A 3,842-nucleotide genomic window follows, 5' to 3' on the forward strand; every position below is an offset into this window, starting at 1 on the left:
GGCAATTGAGCTTCTGTAGGCACGGCTCGGTGGAGTGCAGCCAGTTGTGCAAGGGCGGACTGCATGTAGCTGCAGAGATGTGCATGACCTAAGGCACCAGGTCGGGGATGCATTGCCAAGGTGGCAAGCCATGTGCTTGACAGCGCCTGCAATGACTCCCGAGCTGCACCCGACTCATGCAGGCCTAGCGGCACTCAATGGTGTGTACTGTTTGTGTGTGTGTGTGTGGCTTGAAGATGCTGCAGGCTCGCCCGCATCAGAGAGGCATGCCCACCCACAGCCTTGGCTTGCATGTGGCACACACACACACTGTCGCACACCCTCCGCCCTGCCACCACCAACACTGCCTCAGCCCCTGCAACAACACCCAGATATGAGGTGGGCTATGAAGAACACCCAGATATGCCTTAATGGCCCACCTTATCGCCTTAGATCCTGCTGTGAAGCGCCAGAGAGAGAGAGAGAGAGAGAGAGAGAGAGAGAGAGAGAGAGAAGGGATGGCTCTGGTGAAGAGCCGCGCACTGAAGCCGTGTATGGTCCTCCCATCTCGTTCTGCTTGCTACAATATCTCGCTTTGCCAAACCCGCTGCAGTATCCCGCATTTCAAGGGTTTGTCTCACGCTCCGCTCACCCGCCCGCTCTCAATTCAATGTATCGGCAGCCTCTCCCTCTCTCTCTCTCTCTCTCTCTCTCTCTCTCTCAGCGCACAGCCGACAGTGCACACTGCCGGAATCAGTTGGGGAAAAGAGCTTCCGCCACGTGTTTTTTTTGGGGGGGGGGGGGGGGGGGGGGGGGGGATCCCTCCCCCTTTTATAAAAGTATAGATTTGAAGTGCTGCCTCAAGAGACGAAGCTTACTGAGCCATTACAACATTGAATAAAAACAACATAATCAAGAAATAGTAGTTTTCAATTTGCGTCTGTGTGTTGGGGTTTTGAAAAGGGGGGGAGGGGAAGGGAAGGGGCGGGGCGGGGGAAGGGGCGGGGGGACACCATAGGGCATTACATCGAGAACATAGGAGAGAGGTACAGACACCTAAACACAAGTTAAGAAGAGCTTACAAAAGTGTCATTAAGTTTAAAAGAGCTTACAAAAGTTGCTCCCAGAAAAGTGACTATCATTTGTACACCATATTCACATCAAAAGGAAAAATCAGCGAACCAGAAGACTGAATTTCTTCCTTGTAATGTTTGTGTGAAATTATCAGAGAGCGAAGCATATCCCACTTCATGACTCCCCTTCTATGCTCGCTCTCCATTCAGCAAACCAACCTCTGCCTCAACTAAAACTTTCCCATTGTCAGTTTCAGCATCCTTAGTCTTCGCAAATTCAGAGTCGCCACTGAATTCTACCAAATTCTTTCGCTTCACTAGCCGTAGACAAGGGTATAGTGCAAACCCAATTAATGCAGCCATCAAGGAAAGAATAATTACCTTATAAGAGGCTAATACCATTACCAACACTATCAAAATGGTGGGGGGTATGCACATAATAGCACTTCCCATGAGGCCAAGAGACAACTTGTAAGGACGAGGCAGATCAGGTCTCCGCTTTCTTAGCCATAGAAACGCCGCAAACTCCGCAATCATACCAAAACAATACAAGTAATTCTCTGCTGCAATTATCTCTTTGAAACTCAATGATGACAAGAGCAGCACCCCTGTAGCTGATGCTATTATGCCAAGAGTAGGGGTGCCATGCCGAGAGCGAGTTGCAAAAAACCGAGGTAGCATTCCAAGCTCTGCCATGCCAAGAAGCTGAAAAGAATCGCTGCTCATCTCCGCTTCAAACATGCCCATATTTGAAACTGCCGCAGATATCTCCATCCACCAGCCTAGCCATGTGCCCCCGAGTGTGACAGCGATATTTGCAAAGTAGCCGTCCCTCCATTCGCTCCTCACAACATCAATAGCACCTATGCCTGCCAAGAGTGGCAACAAGTAACTACCTAGAACTAACATCACTGCATATGCCAATGCCTTCGGTAGTGTTCTATGAGGGCTATCCACCTCTCCAGCAAGTGTGCTTACAGAGTCCCAGTAGTTCAAATTCCAAAACAATGTGTTGAGGTATGTCGTCCAATCAACCGTCGCAAAATCCACCACAAGCCAGCGTGCCGGATCTAAGCGGGGAATTGCAGCGAGGGCCATGGCCACAAAGGGAAGCAGAGAGAATATACCAAGAGTGACCGCAAGCCATCCAACTATGGAAAGTCCTCTGTAATTTAGATATGTAAGTGCCGCGGTGATGACAAGGATGGCAACTACTCTTATGGGCCCCTCTGAAACAGCAGGTACAACAGCCTTTAGGTAGTCGAGGAAGAGAACCGGATAAAGTGCATTGTCTATCACACCGCTGAGCCACTTCCACCATCCCTGCTGAAAGCCCCAAAAAGGGCCAAAAGCTTCTGATATCCAAACAACATAACCCCCATTCTCAGGGAACATGGTGCCCAACTCTGCTGTGATTAGCGCTTCAGGAACACTCCAAATGAGCGGAAAGACAAGAAAACCGAGGATGGCTAGAAGCGGGCCGCCTGCTTCAACTGAATCCTCAATTCCAAAGGGGCCCCCCGAGACCTCATAAAATATGAGGAAAACAAGCGGAAGCAAAGATAACTTTGTAGCTGCCTTTCTGCTGGGAGAGGAGGGTGTATCAAAAGTTGAGCCTAGCACAGGTGCGGCGGCCTCCCCCATCTCCAGCTTTGCAGGAGAGAGAAAACCGCGCCGTCGAAAGCTCTTCAGGTTGTGGTTCCACGACTGCTTATGTCATCCACATGAAGGTGAGAAGTGCATGTATAGATCGCCCCTTGAGAAGTAAGAGACCATGAAAAACTTAGCTCTGATGTGTGCCAAATCTGAAAGAATTTTTAGCGAACAAGCAGCACAGGGATGTCTGCAAAACCGTAGTAGGGTTTTCTCAATTACTAGAGCTGAAATGGAGACAATTACGGCTGAAGAAACAAGAAACTGAAGCACCCCCAGTTCGTGCAAAGCAAATGCTTGCTTTCCAACAGAGCGATGGATCACGAAGGAGCTTCTAAATCAACATGCAGAAAGGTATGCACAGACAACTAACGAAGCAAATAGGAAAAACTGAAGAAAATTTGACAAATACCTGCCTGAGCAGAAGCTCCATCGCTGCTATGCACAGACAACTAACGAAGCAAATAGGAAAAACTGAAGAAAAATTTGACAAATACCTGCTGAGCAGAAGCTCCATCGCTGAGGGCTATGTCGGCTCCAGATCATTCCGGCTTTTTTTTTGGGGGGGGGGGGGGGGGGGGGGGGGGGGGGTGGGGGGGGGGGGGGTGGGGGGGGGGGGGGGGGGGGGGGGGGGGGGGAGGAATCTCGAAATACATATCGATAGAATTGAAGTGCGACCTCTTGGTGCACTTGGTTAGACATATCACTAGTAATTTGTGCATGTTTTAGGGGCTCGAGTTTGATTCTTTACTTCGCCCTTTTACAAGGTGAGGTCCTAGGAAGGGAGCGATGAGATTCTACACAGGAATCTGTGTAGAAATGAATATAATAGCGTACGAACCAGTATGTTGAGCAAAGAGTTAGTATCTATACTACAGTAAAATGGCAAAGTGAGTGCTTTGTCACATGTCATCGGAGGCTACATTCAAAGAAAAACATGAAGGCAAAGTGGAAAAAGTTGGATGATGATGGGAGCCCCGCACTGCACTGACTAGCCGACTAAAAAATTGACCCCCCTTTTCTCCCTCTCCCCACCCTTTGTAATTGTGTGATTTTGATATCTCTTCTCCGTATCGCTATCCCAAGTAGCCTTTAGGTTTTACTCTAATGTCACATGTCCCTTTGTAATCCCTATCC

At 49.1% G+C, this 3,842-nt stretch overlaps 1 protein-coding gene across 1 annotated transcript; it reads right to left on the reverse strand.

Moving 5' to 3' along the window:
- Nucleotides 1-1,046: 1,046 nt before the first annotated feature.
- Nucleotides 1,047-3,277, reverse strand: LOC147449793 (putative polyamine transporter At1g31830). The gene is made up of 2 exons (XM_086522146.1): nt 3,203-3,277; nt 1,047-2,895 (listed from the first exon to the last, which is right to left on the reverse strand). Exon 2 carries the CDS (start codon nt 2,694-2,696, stop codon nt 1,242-1,244), a length of 1,455 nt encoding a protein of 484 aa, XP_086378272.1. The 5' UTR covers nt 2,697-2,895; nt 3,203-3,277; the 3' UTR covers nt 1,047-1,241.
- Between the last annotated feature and the right edge of the window lie 565 nt (nt 3,278-3,842).

The sequence above is a fragment of the Adiantum capillus-veneris genome, chromosome 10 (genome assembly GCF_014529385.1).
Source record: "Adiantum capillus-veneris isolate H3 chromosome 10, ASM1452938v2, whole genome shotgun sequence".
In the NCBI taxonomy this organism is placed as follows: Eukaryota; Viridiplantae; Streptophyta; class Polypodiopsida; order Polypodiales; family Pteridaceae; genus Adiantum; species Adiantum capillus-veneris.